Source organism: Corvus hawaiiensis, chromosome 6, assembly GCF_020740725.1.
Source record: "Corvus hawaiiensis isolate bCorHaw1 chromosome 6, bCorHaw1.pri.cur, whole genome shotgun sequence".
Lineage (NCBI taxonomy): Eukaryota > Metazoa > Chordata > Aves > Passeriformes > Corvidae > Corvus > Corvus hawaiiensis.
The window spans coordinates 9,790,745-9,813,048 of record NC_063218.1 but is presented as its reverse complement, the minus strand read 5'-3'; the positions used below and the strand labels follow the sequence as shown (position 1 = coordinate 9,813,048).

Genomic DNA, 22,304 nt, shown 5'->3' with positions numbered 1-22,304 from the left:
TTCCCTGGTGCATATGCAGAACAGCTCCTATAGTCATGTGCTGGGTTTATTCTGTTATTTTCTTTTACCCTGAATATAAATTACACTCAGTTCCGTTTACTCCTTGATTTTCCAAGGTATATTTAGGGAGTCTGTTATTAATTCTTAATTTGTCTGAGGTGAAAGGATTGTCAGTGTGGTGTTAGTACTTGTCATGTTAAAAGAATTCCTCCAAAGGTGGTGTTTGCACCCATGGTGATGGGTGTGTTCTGGGTATGGTTTGTACTGAAGAGCTGCAACCAAACCCAGCATTGCTGGGAGAACCCTCATTTTCAAAGTGATTTTGTTCTGCCATGTGGGTGGCTTGGTGTGCAGGGATGTTTCATGGGAGTGCAGGTATGGTTCATGGCTCTATTAACCTGAAAATATCTGGTACTCAAAATCTCATCTGTTCAAGTAATTCCTCTTTTGTCTTTTCCTGTTTGATATCACAGATGTAAGGGGGAACTTGACAATTAAGATGTAACTTAGAAATACTGGTTGCTTTTAATTCTTTTAAAGTTAAAATTTCTGTCAAGTTTTATGTTGAAGGCATAGCACAGCTACAGAGTAAAGATATTTATGTACACTTAGGACGTGAGTACAACAGACAACATACAGATTTAAATAGTTGAAACTTACCACAGGGATATAGAGAATGCATGTTTTGGGGGTGCTGAATATGCCTGAATTTTGACTTCTTTGGTGCAGAAGCAAAGCATAACTCCAAAGGAGTGCGTTAAGAATGACAGTGGGGTGGTTTTGTGAATATTTGCAGGACATTAGCCTTTGAAATGAGTGAATTCTTACTTGAAAATCATCATGACTATCTATACCATCTACGTTGAGAAGATGTGGCTGTTTATGACAAGATAATGTTTCTCGGCTAGAAAGAAATGACACAAGATGTTTATTTTACCCTGTCTGCTGCTTTTTTAAATACCTTGAGAGCTTTTTCTAAAAAAAACCCCAAAAACCCACAAAGTAAAATAATGCTTTTAACAGAGGAAACTTAAATATTTACGTGATGTGTGATTAAATAAGTTGTACATTCTGAATATGACCTTTCAACACTACAGTAATGAGGAACTTACTGTAATAATGCAGAAGGCATATTCCTGAAACAGGCTTATCATGCTTGCAAATCTGCTACTCACAAAGAATAAATGTTCTCTAGGGATCAGCTGTTTTTCCAAGTGTAGTGTTTTCTTATGAACAACTATCGCTCCAATTGTATTCTGGGAGAAAAAAGCTGCAAATTAAAGTCAGCTCTGAGTACAGCAAGAAGACTAGTCATAAGACATGTGCCTCAACGTCACATACACAAAGTTCCTAAACTGACATCCAGGTCCTGTTATAAAAAAGGCAGTCTAGTTAAACCTGGGGCTGCTGCTGTGCCTGTCTTTAAGGTCTAGGAATTCAGTACTTACTTGTGCTGACGTGGCTGTTGGACAACACACTTTTTTTTTTTTTTTTTTTTTTTTTTTTTTTTTTTTTTTTTTGACAAAGCCAGTTTGAGAAGTTGGTGCTGAACAGCAGTTTGTTCAAAACCAGCTCCATTTAACCAAATATTATACTGAGGTGAGCATCCAGGCATGATAAATGGTGAGAATAGTTGGAGGAGAAGCTTCTTACTCTTTTCTTTGGAAAATTTTATGGCATCTGTACCGTCTGAGATGTTATTGGCTCTTGTAGTTGAAAGGGACAAGAAGTACAGCTCTCTTTATGAATGAGGCATATGTCACAGACTGCGTGACACTGAGAAATTATTATCCTAATTCTTACTTGACCAAAAGTGCTGATAGCAGGTCATAATCATTGCTGCCTAGCTAACATTTCAACACCCTGGTGTAGTGTTATGTGTTCCATAATTCTTTCTTACTATCTTTTGCTAATAATCATATACTGTGTTTTGCTGCCATAGATTTTGTCTGAAGGGCTGGTGATTCTTGTGGGTTAAGCTCCGTAGACACCTCAGCACCACAGAGCCCCTCACTTACACTTTGCTCCCCCTCAGTGGAATAGGGGATGAGGAATGGAACAGAGAAAGAAAAAGAAAAACTTGGGTTCAATATAAAAGCTGTTTTAAGAAGTAGAACAAGAGAGAAAAACAAAAAAAGTGATGCAGAGGCAGCCACACATCACCTCTCATGGGCAGACCAATGTCCAGCCAAGTTATGAACAATAGATGGTAAACTGAACTGAAACCCCACTCTTTTCCCTTTTTGTTGGTGAGCATGACGCTACATGCATCTTTCTGGTTTGTTTGTGTTGCCTTCCTGGTTATGCCCCCTCCCAAACCCTTGTGCACCCTCCAGCCTATTTATGGGGCGGGGAAGGTACAGTGTAAGAAACAGCGAGGTCCTTGATGCTGTGCAAATGCTGTTCAGCAGTAACTTAAGACATTTGTTTTCAGAAGTGCTGATTTAGTCACAATTTTAAAACACAGCATCATGAAAGTGCTATGAAGAAAATAACCCTATCCCAGCCAGCTCCAGAACAGTTACAAAGAAAGGTTACCAATGCTCCCATCATCTGAGCAGAGAGAGATTTCATAATATAATTTATCCATAGCTAGCAGGTTGGATGGTTTCCTTCCATTTATAAGTGCAGCACCACTCTTTGGGTTTAATCAACTTTGTAGTGTATTTTCTTTTGATTTGACAGAACAATTTGCTCAGGCTGTTTTGGGCTGCAGACAGATGGTGAGTCTACTTCCTCTGATCACTTCAGACAGCATTTGACTACTGCTTTTGGTTTTTTAACAGTTATGAGCTTAATTTGCCGTAAGTCTACACAAGAGGCCTCCTGGTAAGACTCCACATTTGGTCCTTTGCTGTGACAGTGAAGAACAGAATAATTTTCTTTTAGCAGTGTTAACTGACAGAAGTTTGAGTAAGCTATCATTGCACTTCTGGTGCTGAGATGAATAAAACCAGGACATGTTTGAAGCTGATTTCTTCCAGTTGGACTGTGTAACGTTAATGTCTCTGGTGCTGATGACACTTCACTAATAGGCAGGGGAGTTTTAGGCATCAATTTGAAATTGAGGCTATCCTGCTTTTAATACTAATCTTCAGGAGCATTCTTCTAAATTCAGAGCAGTCTCTTACTTGCATTTTATTTTTCTCAGAGATTTATTTAATCTGGATTTTACCAAGTTGGTGACCAAATGCAGAAAGAGAAGTCCATCAGCAGCTCATCTAGAAGAGTCCAGTTCTTTGAAGCCCAGCAATTCATCCTACTGATGGAATCCGGGAGCAGAAGACAGTTAATTTGAGGATTTGGGCTGTTTCATCCTGGCCTTTGTGCTTGTTATGTTTCTTGGATTTTAACTGTGAATAAGGTGCAGAGTTACTGGTTTGATATATGTGAAGTATTTTTGAGTTGTTGAGTTTCCATAGTCTATCCAATTCCAAACATTTGCATTTGAGTTTTTCGGGATTCCACAGTTGTTTTAGTGCTCTTGCCCCCCCCACTCCCCAGCCTACTTAAGGTTTTAAAACAGGCAATCTGAATAACACCTGTGAGTAAGAGCAGTGCAAGCCTTTTAAAATGCTTATATATGAAGACTTTGTCACTAAATCTAGCAAATTACATTTTAGAACAGCTCTCTTACTGGGAAAAACCTCTGCACCTTACTGATTCGTAGATTCTTGAAATAATATATAGTGACTTTGTGAAATCTGTATTTTAGTTTTTAATAGGTTACATTTATTCTGAATTCTATTAATTCAGTCCGTTTTTGTGGCTGAAACATGGCTTTTGAATGACAGTACGTGATTTCATTGAAGTTAGTGTATTTCTGCAGGTAGGACTGATCTTTTGTATAGAAAACCAACTTCCAATTAAAAGGAAAGTAATTTTTAATATGTCCTTCAGTAAACCCAGTGGAAGGTTATTTACTGTCATGGCAAATGTTCAGTTATGTAAAGTGTCACATTACTTTAGTTTCAGAAGAGAAGCTTTGAAACAGTCTACTGTATATATCTTACTAAAATTGTATGGCAAAATACTGCTCTGTATGTTACAAGGTTAAGTGTTTTTTTCAAGTGATTTCCCCCCTCCCCAAAGATCTGTAAATAGGTGGGCAGTTCGTGTGCGTGACAGAAGCCATGACTTGAGGCAGTCCTTCCCTTGTCATCTGTGAAATGGATGACACTAGTTTTATGTTCAACTCCTAGTCCCATGTGCATAGGATTTTTTGTGTTAAATGAGGCAGAACATAAATGAGTAGAAAGTTCATGTATAAGACTTTTTAAAAACGCAATCCCAGAAGACTTTGATGTTTCAGGTTTGTCTCTAAGATGGACATATTCTAGAAGTTATATGGCCTTGAATAGGAGCTTCTACCCTGAAATTAGGTGGTTAATAGAAATTTTTTTGAAATTGGATAAGCAAGCATCTTAATCCTTGGAATTTCATTGCATGCTTGGATATTTTCTTCATACAGTCAGGTGTGCTGCGTAAGCAATGTTTATTTTTTTTCAGGGAATAAGATTACATATCTCTGTTAGTTTAATAAAGCTTTTTTTAAGCATTTCTTCCAGAAGCATTAACTGTGTTCAGTGTAGGCATTGGCATTGTAGTTAATTTATGTCATCAGAAAGGGCCAAACAAATTACCTGTCATAGTTATGGTTGAGATTGGGCTGTTGATTCTAACTTGAATGTATGCGAAAAATGCTTTGGTGGTTATTATTTCAAGAGCTCAAATACAATTATTTACTCAGTATACTCTCTTATGGCCTTGTTGATTTATTAGAGGTCATTCTATAGCTTGAAGAAAAGAAAGACCTTTCTCTAGCTGAATTTGTTTAAAGAAAGGCACCGTCAGTGTATTTGAAAGCATTTACAATCAAATGTGTCAACAATTTTTGGTGTCAAACTGTGTTTCCCTTCTAGTAATTCCCCTGAAGTGGCAGCTTGTATTTAATTTTGTGTTTAAAAATACCTTGTTTCAATCAAATGCTCAAAATTAGTTTGACTGGGCATGTGTACCAAGATTACTCATATTTCAGAAAAATGCTACCGTAGTTAAACCACATGATACGAAGTGAGGAAAGAATCCTGTTACCTCGTAAGACAGTGTTAATTCTTTTCCAAGCAGAGGAGTGCACCTCTTTGCCTGGATGGAAGGGGTCTTGCCAGCCACTGCTTGTCAGGCTCAAAGTTCTGTCTGCTACTTCTGAGAGTGTTTCTGAAAATAGGTAGGTCTTGAAATGTACACACCTTCATGGGTAGATCTGAGGATGTAGCAAGAGTTACTTGTTGAGTGAAGTCACTGACTGATTGTGTTCTCAGCACTTTATAACTTTGTTTGCCTTTGTCCACTTTGGGTGAACAGTGTCACATGGTTGCAAGTTCAGCCATAGAAATCTGGCTCCTTTAGAGAAAGAAATACACCCTTGATATGCATAAGATCAAGTTCACCTACTTTTTAAATATTCTGGTTTTTCTTCCTTGCCCCTCATTTTAAAATCTCCTGCATTTCCTTCAGTTTGTGACTTGAAATTTCAGTGATTGTGTTAGTCACAAAAATGCTTTTTATTGCTTCTTAATTTGGTAGAATTTTGGCTGTTTTGTATGTGCAGCTGAAAAGGCTGGAAACTGGAAAGCCTAGGGAATAGGTACTGTAACATGGCAGGTGTACCAAAGGCAGGTTTTCACTGTCAGGAAGAATAGAAATGGGGAAGAAATAACTGGTGTATGGAACAGACAGGGGATTCATAAGTAGAACCCAGAAAAGTGCCTTCATTAGCATAGCCGTTCTCTAGCCTGGAATTGATTTGAATTTCTGAATCTTGTTATTCTTTTGCTGTCAGCAAATTTTGTTTAAAATCATTAGATTTCCACCTAAGGGAAATTTCTTTCTCCAGGTATATAGGATGATACCTCCCACTGATGGCATATTAATGATTACTTAGAAGGAGTCTATCATTCTGGTGATGTAGGGGAGCTCCAGGGGGCTTCATAAGGATTTCTTTCCATTTTGCTTAATACCCCCCGTTATTCTGTAAGCTTTTAATTTTATTGATGCTGAAAGGTACAGCATTAAAACATCAATAAATGATACAGCAAAGCTTATTTGTTCATTTCATGTTCCCATATGTAATTTTCCAGTTGCATATTATTTTTCTCAAGACTGGGGCCTGATTTGGTAAGTCAAGTGTGCAATTTTCATTCCTAACGACTGGCTATTGAATATCTTGTTTATTCATTGTGTAGCCTGAGGTTTATTTACTGCGTGCTGTTTTCAGAAGACAGAAAACCTAAATCTTGAAATAAAATATTCAGATATTTAAAAAAAAAAAAACCACCTATTCTCACAAATGACTGAGGTCATGCTGTCCTCATTTTCCTTGTTGTACAGGAAAGTTGTACAGGCAAAGGTTGAAAGCACATATATATATATATATATATATATATATATATATATATACACACACACACTTCTGGGAGCCTGTTTTGAAATGCTTAAGAGTCTTAAAATTCCAGGAGATGTAATTAATTAATATGTCTATTTGTTTATTTATTTAGTTATTATTGTTCCTTATCTATTCCTTAACTGATTTCAGCTGCTGCTTAATACTGATGCATCTGCAAGGCCTTAACTGCAAGCAACGTGCACAGTCCCACCCTTCCCAGCCTTAGCTCCTCAGTGGGAGTTTTCTATTGCAGTGATTTGCTTGCTGTTGCTCAGGGCTCTGACAAGCAGTACCTGCTCCTCTGTGACAGCACTGACTGCTTGCACTGGATGGCTTTTCCTCTCATGGAGAGTCTAAGGAAAAGTTACATTTACTGTATAACCAGGTTTTATTTTCAGAATATGTGTGTCCAGTGCACTCAGTGAGGCTGCAGGTTTATGGAAGTGAAAAAATAATTGGTTAGATCTGTAGAATCTGTACAGTGTGTGCATACAATGCTGCTCAAGTGAGATTGTGCAGCCAAGCTTCATTATGGTATTTTCAGCTACTGAGTGCTTGACTTTGATACCGTAATTGAATTTTTGGGTTTTATTTGTGTTAAATATACACTCGGTAGAACTTACGTTGCAAGCAGTCTGATATCCTGTATATGAATTTTTGTATATATTGTCTCAGATTCAGACCTTTTGAGGAGTGTTTCAGAAGGGTTTGAGTTATGCAAGTGTTGGAAATAGGTAGCTGTTGCTCACGTAGCCATTGTGCAGATGGCTGCTGAATCTTGCATTAAGAAATACTTTAGGTCTGGGGGAAATTGCTGTAGATCTGTGCCCAAAATATTGTTAAAATTGGATCAGAAACTATTTCCTACTGTGTTGGCAGCAGTAGGTGATAAGTACTTAGTGTTCTGTTCTGAACTGGGCTGAGTGAATTGTCTGTAGCAGAGCCAAGCTGGCACAGAGTTTGCCTTGGCAGAGAAGGTGGGTGCTCTGTGGCATCAGAATCATGGGTATTTCCCTCTGTTGAGGGCTGTGTGACATAGTGCCATGTTAAAAATCTCATGTAGCTTTCAGTGTCATTGTCCTTGGAGTCAGCGTTGCCTGTTTTTTGGGTCAAGAAATAAAGACTTCCACAGCACTGTCCTTTCATAAGACACAGAAACGGTTTTGCTGTGCCTTAGTGAATTGCTGCCTAGGAAAGGCACAGGGCCCCGTTTAAGTTAATGTGCAAAACTGTAATTGCAACCCCTAGTTTGTATTTTTTTAAAAAACCCCTACTTTTGATGTGTTCAAAAGTCTTCTATGTTTCTATGTTCATCTGTGATTTAATAACCATACAGTTAATTGTTGTTTACATGATATGTTATTCTCTAGTGAATTTCATGTGGATTTCTTCACACTGTTTATGTAGAAGAGACTTTTTAAAATCTAATTTCATTACATTTATATCATGAGTAACATTTCTTGTGTGTAATAGATTTCCATAAAATTCAGTGATCAGGTGATTGTGTTTTTTTCCCTGACCACCATAATTTCTTGGCTTCAAGTCAAAATTTTATTCTTAAAAGCAGTTGAGATGATTGTGTTTCCTCCTGTCTTCTTCCCCTGTCCACAGGGAATCATGCAAGAACTAAATGTATTTTCCTAATTGTATGTGGCGAGAATTGATGAAACGGAGCTATTTTATCTTTGTTGAGAAGAAATTGTAGTCTTTCGTTAGAAGAGAAATTCCTCGGTATTGAAGACTTAAAGGATGGTATTTTGGGAGCTCAGTCTTCTTGAGTCTAAACAAAAAGATTTAATATGGCATTTTCCTCAGGCTAGTATCTTAATGCATAGACTAATTTTTTTTTCTGAAGTTTGTTCATTGAAGTAGTTCCTGCATGACATGGAGAACTTCCTGTATAATGCTGTTATTTCCAGAGATACCAAAGACTTGGATTAGGAAGCATTTATTGATTTATTATTCCTTTCCTCTTCAGACTGCCTATCTCAGAGAGCGTTGGAACTGAATATACTAAAAAATACAGACAAGCAGAGGAACAAGAGCTGAATGTAGCTGGAAATGATCAGTATGTCTATAAACCAGGTAAAAAAAGAAATTAAATTATTTGCTTCCTATTACAAACTCAGATAAACCCGTCCTTTTTCTCCCTGTTGTCTTTACCCTATCTCCTTCTCTAAACAAAACTATGAATGTATTTGTTAGCTTAATGAGGTATGTGCATTTGTTATATAGTTTGTTATATAGTTATATAAAGTTTGTTATATATAAAGCATGGTATTAAAAAGTAAACACCTCATTCTCTGGAAACCACAATGTATAATGCTGTTGCATAGATAAATGTGCACACATCTGGCTTGTTGTATTGGTAAATGTAGATATGTGATTGAAATAAATCTACAAGAAAAAGACACTACTCACTAGATTCATGCCTTTGTTCTGTTTTCCCATTTTCTATTTGTATTTCTCTATGTTCTTGATTGTTGCTTTGAGCTGCCTTTAGAGAGAAATTAGATTGCACTTCTTTTCTAGGAGCTCTGGTAAAAGCAATGTAAGGCTGACTCACTTGTCAGGGCAGCTCAGCTTCAAACTCTTACTGTGCCTCTTAATTTCCAAATTTGTTAATGTAGCTGATTTCATGAGAAAAGGACATTTATGTTTTATCGGTCTGTGTGTCGTTCTCTTAATACTTTCTGTATACCTTTGCTGGCGTACCAAAATGTGACAAATTAAGAAATTTTCTAGAAATTACTGTCCTTCAGTGCATCTGCAAATTCTCTGGCCTCTGGAACTCAGGCTGATGAAGCCGCTTGTGGGATCTGTCCTCAGCTGAGATGCAGTAGGGGCCCTTGTCCAGTTCACCACGTGCAGTGCGTCTCATCTTCTGTCCTAACCACAAAATACTGTCTCTTGTTCCCTTGACATTGCATAAAATCTGTGGGAGAGGAGGTATTAAAAGGTAGAAATGGGGGAATAGAGACTGGAAGGAGCTTCCCATGTTGTAGTTCAGGAATGTAGTATTCCCTAGTCCTTCATGTGCTTTGCTAGGTAAGGAGAGATAGCAACAAGTTGATTAAGTTTTGTAGATGTTTCTTTAATAATACAGTGGTATTGATTAATGCAAGGAAATACCATAGCTCATTCAATACCTTTTACCTATTAAATCAGAATTCTGTCTGAAAAATAGACTAGTAACTTTAGCAGCCAAAGTCATTAGCATGACTTTGGATGGGACTGATGCTAGCAGTGTTCCTTCTGTAAAAGAAACAGGATTGTAATTTAGGCATTTTAGGAAATACTTCTGTGTAGTCATCCTAGTACATTATTTTATAAATACCTTTTTTTTTTGGTCTACCCTAAAATATTTGTCCTTGAAATTTATACCTTCTAATGTTTATTCTCACCTTCCACTTGTAACTTACTGAAACAGCATCTAGTTAGCAAAGAACCTTAAAAAACCACTAAAGTATTGGCATATTACGTAATCTCTTACTATTAATCTGTTAGATATTTTCCTCAGTCCCTTGCCCCCCTTCTCCCTGTTCTGTTCTTTGTCTGTCTCATTGTCTGGAGTCTCAGTTGCTTCAGGAGCTGTTCGTGCAGTGTTGATGCCTGCCTGCTCTCATCAGTGCTCTCTGCTCCCAGCGGTATGTGATCCAGTGGCAGACTCTTAAGCAAACTGGATAGTGACAGGACTGGAACATTCCTACGGCGTTCTGAGGCTGAGCTGCCAAATCCCACCTAGATAACATAAAAACTTCAGAAAATCCTGGTTCTTACTGCTATTAGCTTTGACTTACAGATAGACTCAGAAATACTGTGTTAGGATAGTAGAATAAAAAGCATAAGTAGCATAAGAATTGTACTGTTAATTTCATAGTTTATGTGTATGTTGTTCCACATTTGAGGCCGCTCTTCTCTTAATGTAGTGTGCTCATCATTCAGATTTCAAGAGTTTCAAGATGTATTTGTAACTATCAGCTATGTTGATCTGGAAGGGTATGTTTTCCTCAAGAACATGAGAATTGTCATAATTGATGAAGGATTTATCTAGACCAGGACCTGTGAGTCGAGCTGTGTTGAGTACAAATGTAGTCAAGAAATAACCTTCACATGGACATGAGAAACTGATTTGCTCTGAAGGTTCTGAATTGGTATCCCTTTTGTAGCTTCTTTCTCTCTGAGTTGCTGTTCTAACTATAGGCAATATTTTCTGTGCAAATTGATAGCCTGTTTTAAGTCTTGCAGTTACTGAAACTGCTTGTGTTTGTACTGCTTGTGCCTTGTTACTTGACGAAATTCTATTGAGTTTAAATCTTGTGCTTTCCAATTTCTTTGAAAGAGCATATGCTTTTATACTGAGAGGACAAACAGAAATGCCTGATCTGCTTCTGTGTTGGGGAAACAGATCATCAGGGAACTGCATTTAGAGTTCTGCTTTTGCAGAACATGGTAGAAATGATACTGCTGTGAAAAGAAAGTTGAAGTGATTAAATAAAAGCAGAAGAAAATTCTTTGTCATAACTGTTACCCAAAACAAGTAGAGCATTAGCAGTTCTTCCCTGGCCCACCAGGCTCATTTCACATTTGGTACTGGTTCTTCCAGGCTCCACACACTTTTGATTCAGTGGGGTCCTAGGGTGTTGTGCAGAGAGAAACCTTCCAGAGCTTGATGTATGGGACACTTACCAGTTTAACCACCTAGTAGAAAATATTTTTTTCCAAATTTGGGAATTTTGAGCTGTACAGACTAGAGTTTTGCACTTCAGAAAGCGTCTAAAATCCTTAGTTCTCTTTTTTTTTGTTTTTTTGGTTTTTTGTTTTTTTGGGTTTTTTTGTTGGTTTTTTTGGGGGGTTTTTTTTGGGTTTTTTTTTTGGGGTTTTTTTGGGTTTTTTTGTGTGGTTTTTTTGTTTGTTTTTTTTTGGTTTTTTTTGTTTTGTTTTTTGTTTTTTTGTTTTTTTTTTCTTTCTTTAGAGGACACAGCATTATTTTCATGAAGCTTTGTGGGTGGCAGCATTATTTTTCTGTTCTTGGTCTTCATGATTTTCATGCCATTAAATGGATGTCTTCCTGGAGGCCTTCTAGGTTCCACCTGAAGTAATTGCTTTCAGAGAGAAAGAAGAAATTTAAACATTGTTTCTGATATATAAGAAACTGAATTCAGAAAAGATGCATGCCAGGAGGATTAATTGTAGGACAGATCCTCACCCCCAAAACCTTCTGTATATAAAATGTTCAAATTAAAGAGGATTGCAGTAGAGAAGTCTCACCAGACAAGTATTTTCTTAGGAATTCTCTGGATTAAGCTCATCAAGGATCAGTCAGCAGCAGCTTCATGTACTTGGTGTTTAATTCAGGTAGCGCCATGTTGTGGGCAGTCCTTTTGCTTTTTGGCTCAGTGTGGCAGCCAGTTGTTGTTACGTGTAGCTTTCCTTTCCTATGAGCTTCCTTGCAAAGTGTAATCACTTTGTGTGTTGGTAGCTCAGCAGAAGAATGATGAATGATTTAACAAGCATCTCATTTGATTCATCTAACATGTACTTTCAAGTATATTGTAAGCATCTCGTTTACTTTGCTTAGTGGCAGATAGCAATACAGGTGTGCAACCTCTTCTCCCAGAACTGGTGAATATAAAAATCTAATCTTATGTTAAAGGATCTCTTCAAATTCAGTTCAGGAAATGGGTACCAGAGGGAGTACATCTGCTGTGATTACTGAGATACTGAAAAATTGCTCTAGGCGCTAGGCTGTTTTAGTCATGGCAGTTGACGTCTCTACAGGACTTCCATAGTACTTGAAAAGGAAGTGAACAGGCAAATTCGTCTTCCCCATAACCAACTTTTCTGTTTCTTTTTTGCACTGACTCTGGATAGAGAAATTAATATTATTCATTCTGGACTGGCACTAACGCTTCTTAGACACTGAAATATTTTGCTTATCCTAAATCAGCATGGGGGGCAGTTGCATGCTTCCTCAATTTACTGTTTTCAGGTTGGAAGAATACTGCATTCTCTGTATGTCAGAATCCAAGGTGCAGGTTAGAGCATGATGCCTTATGAAGGTGTGCACTGGTTGGGTCAGTTGTACTGGTCGTAATAATGCTTTTCAGAAAGTATAAGCAACTGAAAAATCAAAAGTTTGTGCTTTTCCTGCTGATAATTCTGTAGACCTGTAGCTGAATTTTTAGGTGCATCTATATTGGCAGGAATGACCTGCTTTTCTGAAGACCAGTTCTCATTGGTGGATTTATTACACATTAGATAGGAAAAATCAAAAAGAAAAACCCCAAGCAAACCCAAATGTTTGAAGATAGTTCCACTGTATGGCATAGAGTCCACAGTTGAATGGTTTTTTAAATCAGTAGAATAACCTTGGAACTTTTCATAGGGGTGTACGTTCAAATGTTCTCTTCTGCAGCAGGTCTTCATGGTTCAGAACAGTGACTTTCATGGTTAAAAAATAAAGGTGAAAGTGTTAAGGTCTTTTAAGATGGTTACTCAAGTTTCCCATCCCAATTTCATTTTGTTACGTTTTTTACTAAGGATCATAATAGATTTCAGGTGGAGTTTGTCCTCAGTTTGTTAGGGTGGGGTATTTTCATTGCTGCTTGGGTCATGCCAGTGTTCATCTCAAGTTGCCAGTTTGCTGAGGCCCAAAACTGTTCTCTCTCCAGGCAGAAGTCTCACAGTTGTCATGGTATTAGTTCCCCAGGCAAACTCAGTAATGTTTCTTTCAGTTTAAGCACAGAAGACCTGTCTTGAAGAGAAAAACCCCAAACCACACAGTGTGTAGTACTTGAAGCATGGTTATATGGCCGTCAGTTCTTAAACTCTATATGGTGATTGTGGCTAACATTGAATCACCATTTACTTCTGGTATCATTTTTTTTTTTACAAATTCCTGTACTTAGGAGAGGGTAAGATATTGCTGTCTTAGAACTGTTATATAAAAAGCAGTATTAAAAAAGTTAGGTTTCGTCAGTGAAAAAGATGATATATACAAAGTTAAATTGTTTCTCAGCAGGTACATGAATACTAGCAGCTGTTTCTTTACTTCTGGTTTGTTCCTTTGTGGTTTTTAAATAAAATTCTTAATTGAATTTTAGGTTAATGATTTCTTACTGATACAATGGGGTTTGTACTAAATTACAGAGGGTTATTACATGAATCCTACCATTTGAATTTTTTGTGCCTCCCTCCTTATTTATAAGCACTATTTTAAAATTGCTACTTTGTTCTTTTAACATTTTAACTTTTTGAAATTCCAGTTGTTTCTTTGAAAACCGGATAGAAGTGGGAAGGTTATGTTGCTCTAGCAGGAATCTGCTTGCACTAGGATCTGTTCCCTAGCAGCTTGGGGTTTCTTCCAGCGTTGGTCAAATCACACACAGCTATGGATGTCTCACTTGTGACATGTTTGTGCCAGAGGGAAGCCACTCAGCCTTTGTACAGAGTTGCTGTGGCAGAATGCTATATATATGAATTTTTCTGGGGAATATATTTATAAACTTGACCAAAAGTATTTTAAATGACAGTTAATATTCTGAAAGGATGGTGCTATCAGGTTCTGGTTTTGTTTGTGTTCAGTAGTGCAAAGTAGATCCTTGTGCAGTGATCACCTTTCACTGTTGCATTATGGAGTCCAGGTAAAAGAATTTTTCCTGTTGCAGAATGTGGCTTTAGGAGAACTCTGTTTTTTAGTGCATTATTAAACTGTCATAGTAAGCTGTCCAGCTTTTGGGGCTTTGTTTTTTAGTGTTAGAATAACTTAATTTGTATTCCTTGACACTTTGAGACAATTTGGGGGCTTGGAACACATTGAAGTGTGGCACAGAGATAAGATGCTGTTCTGCCTGCTTCTGCTTCACTGCTGTGTGAGATTGTTAGAACCTTTGCAAAGAAAGGGAGCTGTAACTGCAGTCAAGTATTTAGGCTGTAGCCTTTATTTTGAAGTAATTATTGCCTTTGTAAAAAGAATAATAGAGTTCTGTCTAGCTACTGTATTTCTTAGAGAAATAACAACATAAAAAGAAGGTTTTACTGCCTGTATGTAAGTATCCATTTCACGATAATACCTGGTGAAACCCTTTTGAAGTGGAAAGCATTTCCACTTTTGATTTCATTATGCTGTGGGTTTTTTAGCTAAATTGTTTAATTGTAACTTGCAGAATTGTTGTTTACCACAGCCTTGTCCAGGTTTTCCCCTTCTACACCTCCAGACCTGTTCTTTTGTTTTTCATGGTCAAACCAACTGCAGACCTCTGAGCAGAAGCTCACGCTGGCACTGAAGGGTCTGTATCCTGTATTACCTAGTGACAATGGGGACTAACTCCTGCCAAGAGACTGCAGAGTGTAGTACCACACTGAAAGGTTATCATGGTGCTAAAACCAGATTTATTTTAATTGCTAAGTGGTAGAAATATAATGGTCTTCCTGTCAATAAATGGCTTATTTTGTACTGTGGCTCTAGTAGACTTCAAGAGGAACAACAATTCAATATGAATAAGGCATATTTTTTCAGTATTGTAAAAAATTCTTAGGTTTACAGGTAGAATTGGCAGTTGTAATGCAAACTGCAAAAATCCAGTTTTTTAAATTAAGAGAAAAACATATAGAGTTGTATACATCCTTTTCACTGATGGTGGTTTACACATAGAAGCAATGTTTCTCGGAGCTCCTTCCAGTAAAACAGCAGTTGCATAAACACAAAATATCTTCAATTTACTAATACTAAAAAATATTAATTCTATTAATACTTAAAGTATGCGGTTCACATTTTAGAGAAGTTAGGTTTCCGAATACTGTTGTCATAATCTCCTGCTGGTCTTTCCCTTTCTCTATTGAAGTAAGTTACTCTTGGTTATTTTTGTGCCTAGGTACTTCATTGTCTCAGTGTGAATCAAGTGATTCAACTTCTATACCAATAAGTAAGTGTAAATATTTGGATATGCCTACAGCCAAACACAGGGAAAAGGTAATGTCAGTGTGCTTTCTCCTATGGAATAAATCTGAAAGTAATGTTTTGTTGTGGCTTTGGGGTGGGTTTTTTGTTTGTTTGGTGTTGTTATTGTTGTTTTTTAAAAGGAAACCTCTGTTGCTGTTTTAAACGCTGTACAGAACTCGAGTTTTTTACAAAACCATTGCATAAAATTTCTTAGAGGAATAAATGTTGCTGTTAAATTTTCTGTTTATAGGCATTCATGTAGAATATGTACGTGAGTGCGTGCCCATATTCTTTTCTGTGATCTTCTAATGTGTTTTAGGATTCCAGTTACCTCCAGATGCCTACAAGATGATAGAAAAGATGGCACAGTGTTTTGGAGAAACTTGCTTTGTGGCTTGGAAGCTGTTGTTATTTCAAATCTGTTTAAAACCCTGTTTTGAGTTGTTTTGTAGACTTACGAGTTTTCTTGAAAAATTGTTTCAGATAGTGTCTCTGATACAGAACAATTCAGTTGTGATTGTAGAAGGAGCGACTGGCAGTGGAAAGAGCACACAGATTCCACAATATATTTTGGATTATTGCACGAGCCAGTCTATGCCCTGCAACATTGCTGTTACCCAGCCTCGGAAAATTAGTGCCAGCAGCCTTGCCAGGTGGATTAGCAAGGAGCGATCGTGGACACTAGGTGGATTTGTAGGATACCAGGTATGAGAAACCTTCGAATTGTGTTTTAAAATGCATTAAAACGTACTGTGTATTCTTTCTTGATTGCTTGTAAGCAAATCTAGCATACTAAAGGAACATTAGAGAATCTGCTTTTTAAGTGGAGTTGCTATTTTTTATCTGTCTCCTGCTAAATGCTTGTAATCAACTTGTAAATTTGAACAGATATAAATCCTGGTGGCACTCCCAACAGAAATATTTGTCTGCATTGGACACATCTACATTATTAATCACTGGAATTGTTGCAGGAGAACTGTATTCTGTCATTTTTCCTTTGAACTCCTTGAATAACACAGTTTATCTATCTGACTTCACTACATTTACCTGTCAGATTTGTCAAAACTTTCATGCATTTATGATTAGGTTGTTTTGTGAACATCCTGTTGTTCCTTTCTAACGTGTAGAAAAACTCGAACTAGTGTTTTTCTCTTAAATCTGTCTCCTCTTTTTGCTTTGTTGAACTCAGCTTCAAGATCGGGTCTGTCCCTCTGTTTGTAAACTTGATGCCACTTTCCTCTTTTGTCACAGGTCCTGGTGCTTTGATCAGCTCCTTGTCAGTACCCACACTAAGCTGTGGGAATGGTGGTTTCATTGTTAGTTGGGCCACAACTCTCTGGATGAGCTGCTCTGGTTCCTCAGGCCAGTGCGTTCGCACTGGTGTTGACAGTGGGAGGGATGTTCCTGAAGAGTTGTCTGCTTCTAGAGTCCTCTACTGGGAGGAATATTTGCTGGGTTTTTCTTCCTCTGTGCTTCATTCTGTTTCTTGTTGTTTCTTCCTTTCTTTCTTCCACTTAAGGTAATATATATATGTTTGCTGACATGCATATAGAGCTTTCTTCTTCTTCATGGGTCTGCAACTTCAGGTTACTTCCTAATGTGCTACATGTGGTGCCATTTATGTGTGTTAGGTGTTCTTTGTTACCCTTAAATCTGATTTTTGTACAGTTTTCAGATCTGGGGGGTTTGATTTTTAACTGACTGTGATAGTTGTTCATTGCATGGGCTCTTCAGCGTCAGGCTTCTGCTTCATCTGTTACCCATATCTGCTTTCTTCTGTGCCACATCTTATACACGACAGCAATAACCAAAACAGCAGTGTGTTATCAACATTATCCTCCTACTAAATCCCAAAACCATAGCACTGTACCAGCTACTAAGAAGAAATTAGCTCTATCCCAGTGAAAACAAGGACAGTTATGTATAATGTTTTTTTCAAAGTAGTTTCTGTATAAAGCTTTTGTTGTGATTTTTGATGCTTTGAATTAGTCATAAAATTGCTAAATTGAGTCATTAGGCTAGTGAGTGTCCAAGACATATAAAGTGGTGCTTCCAGACTGTCTTCAGGACAGTGTATGTGGATGTGCTGTGTTTGTTTCACCAGCACTTGTGTGAGCTGAGCAGAAACAGAGTGAAATGGTGGAGCACAGATATGTCTACTAGGCTGATGTAAAGCTGCACATGAAAAAATGGTCACAGCTCTTCCTGCGTTGGGCAGGTTGCACGTGAGAGAGCTAAAATTACAGAAGTACTTTAGAATTCAAAAATCTGCTATTTAACATAGGGTTGTAGAACTTTCAGGAATATGTTGCCTGGTCTCTGTGATAACTTAAACCTCTTCCCTTTTCCTGTCCTGTAAGTAGCTACATTTTGGCTAAATCTTCTTCTTGCTCTTCATATCGATGGCAAGAATCGTGTATGGTTGTACCTTTAGAAGCCTTTGAAGAATTCTCTGCCCAAAGTCCCCAGTAAAGGATTTTGATACTTCACAAAACTTTGGAGTTTCAAATTTTTTAAAAATTTACCCCTAAGAAAAACCATTTAATTGGTTCTGGTAATAACACTTCTGTACAGAGACTTGTGCAGGTTTGAGTAAGTAATTTGATGGGTTTACACTGTGTTTCATTTTGAGAGTTCTTTCAGGTGCATGTTTCTGTAACTACATTAAATACCTGTTTCCAGCTAGTATGTATTTTTCTTACTGCTATTAGTTAAGTTTAGAGAACGTTTCAACGAAGGAGACGAGGTTGCTGTATATGACAACTGGAGTTCTTCTTCAGAGAATAGTTTCTGCCAGGAGTCTCACTCAGTTCACACATATTTTCATTGATGAAGTAAGTTGTTGGAAGTAAGTTTAATTTTCATATTAAGAAAGCCTTCTCTTTTGTCTCTTACCATACAAGAAAAGAGAAATGCAGACATTTTCTTTTAAAGATGTTTTATATAAGTTGTCTAAGGTAACTGAAATAGGCTTGTCAGCGTTCCTTTGAGAAACAAGTTTAGAACTGAGGGTGGGGGGAGGGTTTTTGGGAATGCTTAACTTTTGATACAGGTGCCTTGAAATGTTTTTCGAAATCCATCTTGTGGAATTCAGGAACCTGTCCAGCTAGGCCTGTCAGGGGGAGGCAGCTAGTTTTCACTTACTTGGATATTACAAAGTCTGTTCTTCAGGTGTGTCCCGAAAAATATCTCTGTGAAAGTTCTGTCTCCTGGCTGTAGGTACAGTTCACTCATGTGGATTTCATTATTGTTGCTGTCACTTCACTAAAAAGCTAAAGAAAATACACTTGTAATTTGTGTATTTTTACATATGTATATACTTATTTTATGTGGAAAGCAATATTTGACTGTTAATCATATTCAGGTGTGAAATTTTGCGGTCACAAATCAGGAATGTAAATCACATGTAAGATGTGTGACATCTTGGGGTGTAGTGATACTGAAGAGGACTTGCGGGTTTGGGATTTTTGAGGGGAGGGCTTTGGAGGGGGGTTGTTTGGTTGGGGTTGGTTTTGGTTGTTTTTGGGGGGGGGTTTTGTGTTTTGTTTTAGCTTGTATTTTTTTATAAATGCTGTTTTTCTTTTTTATCTTATTACTGGTATTGTAGCTGAGAGCTACTTTAATTCTAGGATATTTGAGGATCAGGGAGACAGTACTTAGTGTACCATTAGACTATTACAGTAACAAGACTGTCATGACTGCACTTGAAATAGTACATTGGAAATCTGGAAAAGATTAGGCAACTAGTTACATTTTTGTATGAAGAAATTTAGTACTTCATTTAAACAGACAGAAGAACAAAAAAACCTCAAAGCCTGAAGAATCATATCAGTGGTCTTGGAAAAGATTTGAGCACTCCAGAGTATTAGCAGAGTGTTGGAAACCATAATGTTTCCTTTAATAAGGAAATGCAGGTTAAATGTAGATTCAAAAGTTGAACCATAGAAGGTGTATACACTGAGAGCGTTATTATTCCTTTAGTTTTAAAATTTATTAATTACATGCAAAAATTAATGAGTGAGGTTTTCTGGCCCCTTACGTAGGAGAATGGGTTTATGCAGAGGTTTTTAAAACTTTGTTTTCTTGGGTGCTGTAATTTGAACTGATGCTATTGGCTTGTATCACTGGTTTCAGCAGCATTCATCTGTGAAGACTGTATGTGTGTTCTGCTTCCCCAGCCAGAATTCTAGTCCCTCCTGTTGCCATATGCCAGCTTTTCCCCCACACCTACTACAGAGATTCTGATCTTGTGCCCACAGTCACTGTTTTTAACAATTGAATGTTCTCCATGACAGAATTGCAGGTCTCATCTCTCTTAGAGTACTGCAGACATTTAGGAACATACTTAAAGAAACTAGGACCAAAAGTCTTGACATCTTACAATGAGACCTTACTGGTAGCCTGAAAACTACCTTAGCTAAGTTTGGTTTTGTAATGGGACAGTATTGAGTATAAATCTTATCTTTATATTATGTTAGAAATGGCTAATTAGTTTGCAGGAGATGAATATTGACTTGGGAAGGCTGAACTCCAGAAAAAGGTGCTGCACTTAAAATATTTAAACTGTAATTCAAGAAAGGGTTATGGTCATCATGGGTAGTGTTGGGAAGAAGCATTTGCTGAGCTCTAAGGAGAAGTCAGAAGGCTGAGGTGCTAGGATCTATAAAGAATTGGGTATAAATTAATGTTTTAGAAAGCAGTTGTGTATTTGGATCATAGCTGGCAGCCATTGGGAATGAGGCACATCTGTTTGATTTGCTTAGTTTTCAGACAAACCAAAACAGTCCCTGGATCATTTGGGATCTTACCAGTACAGTTGATATACCCAGCATCTGTATCATAGACTTAATCTGTCACTATCAGCTCTAGTAGAACCAGTGGCTAGAGCTCAGGATTGATTCTCTAGTCATTATTCTAGATTTTCATAAATTAATAGTGACATGATTTTCACAAAGGGTGCTGTAGTCATCCGAAGACTGTTCTTGGGATTTCAAGGTGTTATTAACATGCCTAGGCTCAAAAGGTATGCTTTCTTTTATGAAAACATACTGTTATTCCAAGTTAGTAAAATAAGGCATAAAATTGAGTAGAAAAGTAAGAGATTATCCACGATTTAATTTTCATTAATTCATCCTCCTCTTTTTGACAATGTCTTCCAGGTGCATGAGCGTACAGAAGAAATTGATTTCTTGCTCTTGGTGACCCGTAAACTGTTGTGTACAAACTCACAGTCTGTAAAGGTGGGTTCAAACTGAATTCTGCTATTTTTTCTTGCAAGAAAATTTTTGCATGTCTTTTATCTATGAGGGTCCTATTTCTAAAGAATTTGCAACCAATTACTATGTTACTACTTTTTACTAAAATATTATTTAGTTTGCCACTCCTCATAAGTAAGCAAGCTAAGGGGCATTCTTTTCCTGGCTGCTGTAATGTGTTCTGAGAGACTTCTTTTTTTTCCCCTCATGTTAAAATGCATTAGTTTCTAAAGCCTGCTTAAGGCTAAAAACTGCACGATGGATATTTGACTAGAATTACATATTGGGTATTGAGGGCAGTGCTTATCCTTGGTTAAAATGGTAGCATTAACTCTTGGAAATAAGTGAGCCTTTTTGTTCAAGTGGGACAACATATTTGAAGAAATAGTAAAAGACCAGAAATGCTGTACTGCAACTTCTGGGTAGAACTGGTAGTAAAACATGGCTGAGGTTTTTTCCTGCATGTTCGGCAATTCTGCTTTGTACTAAAGCAAAGTTTGCAGACATTTAGCATGGCGTGTTTAGTCTTTGGGGTCCCAAAGTAATGAACTCTTGAAATGTAAGAAACGAAATACACATGATGGAGTTAGCTGCACAGAAAGATACTGAGTTAGCCTATTTGGGACTGCAGATATTTTGTGAGACTACATGTCTCTCAAGTGCTTCAGTTGTTTAATGTAAATTTTTCTGTTCAAAATAGAGTCTAGGTTGGGTGGTTTTGTTGCCATTGGAAGGGAATGTGTGTTTTGATGTGCAGTCCATCACATTGATCCAAACTCAGTCTTTAGATCTTCCAAACATGCTGTCACTGAAAGTGTCCTTTCATTTTGCTTAGGGCCTGGCATAGGGCTGTGGACTTCACATCTTTCACTTTTTATCCCTTTTCACGCTGATTTAGATTTTAGAGAAAACTCTTGTCTTTAAATTCAGAGACAGTAATGTGAAACTATTCAGCCTTTTTTAGCACTTGGCTCTGCCTACTGAGAAGAGCAATAATTTGATCAAACTGAATTGGTGAGAAGTTTGCCCTTGATGCTGATTATCCGGTTGGTTTCAATGGCAGGGATCCCTACAGGCCCTGTCATCTTTTCTGTTAGAAAACATTTTTCCATTTGAGGTTCCTGAAAAATTGTTCATTTTCCTCTATAGTTCCGTTTCAATCTCAAAATTGTCACTGAAAAATTTTATTCTCTTTATATTATTCTCTGCAGTTGTTTCTGCAGATGACAGTTTTTTAATATCCTACAAACCTGAGAGAGGCTTGTATTTGAGAGAGCTGGGGGGATGTCCCTTCGAGTTTTCTTCATGTCGAAGAAGGGTGAACTCTTGATCTCACTTGCTGGCCCTTAGCAGAGTGGAATGGGCTGTTCAGTTTGAATTTATGTACTAAGCCCAGTGTCTCCTACTTCTTGCCTTTTCTGTAGAGAAGGGGAGCTTTGATGTGGCAAATTCATTTAGAAAATGTAAGGTTCTCCTCCAATCCTCCCTGGATTCATGAAACAAAAGAGTATAAGGATCCCTATTTAAGAGAGGAAACAAAGCATTTTTAACTCAGGGTGGTATGAAATACATGTGAGCTGTTTGTTTCCTGGTTTGATTGTTGCAGACCTCAGAAGTCACAGGTAATTCAACATTACATCAACTAACAGGAGTTAGTTGA

At 37.5% G+C, this 22,304-nt stretch overlaps 1 protein-coding gene across 5 annotated transcripts in view; it reads left to right on the top strand.

Moving 5' to 3' along the window:
* The window catches only part of TDRD9 (tudor domain containing 9), a 70,351-nt gene that overhangs the window by 9,931 nt on the left and 38,116 nt on the right, over positions 1-22,304 (top strand). For 4 of the 5 annotated variants that reach the window (XM_048307812.1, XM_048307810.1, XM_048307814.1 and 1 more), the window contains exons 2-6: positions 8,424-8,530; positions 15,322-15,419; positions 15,873-16,094; positions 18,101-18,223; positions 20,549-20,629. In XM_048307812.1, the coding sequence (XP_048163769.1) occupies positions 8,424-8,530; positions 15,322-15,419; positions 15,873-16,094; positions 18,101-18,223; positions 20,549-20,629 (631 nt within the window). The remainder of the gene's footprint in view (positions 1-8,423; positions 8,531-15,321; positions 15,420-15,872; positions 16,095-18,100; positions 18,224-20,548; positions 20,630-22,304) is intronic. The other variant, XM_048307813.1, reaches the window with a different exon arrangement.